Source organism: Merops nubicus, unplaced genomic scaffold, assembly GCF_000691845.1.
Source record: "Merops nubicus isolate BGI_N331 unplaced genomic scaffold, ASM69184v1 scaffold19443, whole genome shotgun sequence".
Classification (NCBI taxonomy): Eukaryota; Metazoa; Chordata; class Aves; order Coraciiformes; family Meropidae; genus Merops; species Merops nubicus.
In genome coordinates this window covers 10,138-12,779 of record NW_008598460.1, presented here as the reverse complement: position 1 = coordinate 12,779, position 2,642 = coordinate 10,138, and the positions used below count along the sequence as shown (strand labels likewise).

The 2,642-nt window shown below is 39.0% G+C and overlaps 1 protein-coding gene across 1 annotated transcript; it reads left to right on the top strand.

Moving 5' to 3' along the window:
* Positions 1 to 495: 495 nt before the first annotated feature.
* On the top strand, positions 496 to 2,436 carry LOC103769821 (sphingomyelin synthase-related protein 1; the record flags this gene model as incomplete). Its single annotated transcript, XM_008937057.1, has 2 exons — positions 496 to 646; positions 2,132 to 2,436. Coding segments are annotated over 2 exons (456 nt in total), but the record flags the coding sequence as incomplete, so codon positions are not given.
* Positions 2,437 to 2,642: the final 206 nt, after the last annotated feature.

Genomic DNA, 2,642 nt, shown 5'->3' with positions numbered 1-2,642 from the left:
CTTCATGAAGAAAGACTGAAAGTGGAGTAATCACTTATTTGTCTTGTTGGATGCATGGTTTTGGGGAAGAAAAACCAAACTATTATTTCACCTTTTCTAATAAGGGATAATTGCATAGAATATGGGATTTTATGGTTTTATCCTAACTTGTAGTTAGAAGATGCTGAGATGAATATAGTGGAAGCTTGACAGTGGCATGTTGGGAGATTGAATATATTCAAAAAAAGGTGGCAGACTCTAGGTAAATCACTTGCAACAAAATACTCTAAATTCCAGTATTTGTCAGAGGTATGATGCACACATTTAGTAATTGTAGTTACTAATGTGACTCAGTGCCCCAGTAAAATCCAAAGCTGTGCTGAACTGCATTTTAATAAAAGACCCAGCATGATAAATGATATTAAACATACATAGCACTATACAGCTAACTTTAAGGACATACTGTTCATGCAGTGGATGTAGAACTCACTGAAGGTTCCTGTCACTGTCTTTTAGTTGTATGGCAATGTTTGGGCAAAACTCCAACGGGCATTTGCAATATGGAGTGGCTTTGGAATGACTCTCACGGGAGTACATACGTGTGGAGATTACATGTTCAGCGGCCACACTGTTGTCCTGACCATGCTCAACTTCTTTGTCACAGAATGTAAGTACAGTGTGAATACTTGAATGTTCTTAAGTGTTAAGAATGTGTATTGCTTGCTGTCAGCCGAGGGTACAACCATGTAAATGCTTAAATGTCCTTAAGTCTTCCTATCTGCTACTTGATGTCCTGTTGTGGTTGATCCCTAGCTAGCAATTAAGTACCACACAGCTGCTCGCTCACTTCTTGCCCAAAGTGGGATAGGGGGAGAGAATTGAGAGGAAAAAAATAAAACCTTGTGGGCTGAGATAAAGGCAGTTTAGTAGGACAGAAAAAACAAGGGAAAGTAATAATAATAGAATATACAAAATGAGTGATGTGCAGTACAGTTGCTCACCACCCACTGACCAATGTCCATCCCAGCCCCAAGCCTCAGTGCCACTGGTCAGCTCCCCCCAGCTTATATACTGGACATGATATCATATGGTATGGAATACTCCTTTGGCCAGTTTGGGTCAGCTGTCCTGACTGTGTCTGCTCCCAGCTTCTTGTGCACTTCCAGCCTCTGCTGGCGGGGCAGTATGAGAAGCTGAAAGTCCTTGACTTAGTATAAACACCGCTTAGCAAGAACTAAAAACATCAGTGTGTTATCAACATTATAAATCTGAAACAGCACTTGACCAGTTACTAGGAAGAAAATGAGCTTTATTCCAGCTGAAACCAGGACACCTCAAAAAGTTCAGAGTGTGAGATCTAAGCAAACAAATAAAAATTCAGATTGCTGTGCGTGCTCTTTCCCAGGTTTGTGACAGTTCTCTTACAGAGAGGAAAGAAACAGGACCATCTAGATTGCTTGAAGGATGAATAGAGCACATTTGAAAGAACACAAGAAACAAGAAAATTAGAAAGGCTTTCTAGCTAGTTATTGAGAGTGCACTAGGGAATATACTTAATGGTTGTCTGTTCCTGTACGCTTCCCTAGGTATCTGCCACTGACCCCTGTCAGGCAAAATACTCAACTAGGTGGCTGTACATTTAGTATACTATGTAAAGCTGAAATACCAAACCTCAAAATGAGTGAGAATATACAAAACAGTAACACTTTTCTGTAAACACAAAGTGTGCTTTTATCCATTATATAGCAAGCTAAGATTAATAGTTTGAGTTCACTGTGATGAAATGACTGCAATAACAGAGGTATACGTGCTTTATGACAATTTTTTCTCCTTATTTCATGGAAAAGACATAACTTTCATTAAAAGAAGTTGATTGAACAGAGAATTCTGCCTTGCATGGTCCTAAGCCCTTTGAAGATGCTCTGTTAATCCAGAAATACATAATAGCTTTATTTGTAAACGAGGAAATGGTAGGCATACGTAACTTGTGTGGTTGGTTGTTTGGTTTATTTGACCTGTGGATGTAAACAGTATTTCCAGATGAAGACAGTAACTTCATCACATGGATGAAAAATCTGTATAAAAACTAGGCCTGTATTTTGTACTGACCCAGATCTGTGGGACATTCAAGGTTATTCACTTTTTCTCCTAGATACGCCAAGGAGCTGGAACTTCTTGCACACCTTGTCCTGGGTCCTGAATCTCTTTGGAATCTTCTTCATTTTGGCTGCACATGAACATTATTCTATAGATGTCTTTATTGCCTTTTACATCACTACAAGACTCTTTTTGTATTACCATACATTGGCTAATACTAGAGCATATCAGCAGAGTAGGAGAGCAAGAATTTGGTTTCCCATGTTTTCTTTTTTTGAATGCAATGTTAATGGTACTGTTCCCAATGAGTATTGCTGGCCCTTTTCAAAACCTACTATACTGAAAAGGTTGATTGGCTGAAGAGTGTGTGGGTCAGTTCAGATTTTTATGAAGAGTTATAACTAGGATCCTACAAGGCTGGCTAGGGAGAGAGGTAATTTTTTTCACTCTGATCTCCTTGTCTTGTTTCTTAGATTCTTAGCCATAAAATGGCATTCCCATACTTCACAGGGATTTTTGTTTTCTTGTTGCTAAAGCAGAAAACAATTCAGGGATCGTTAAAGGCT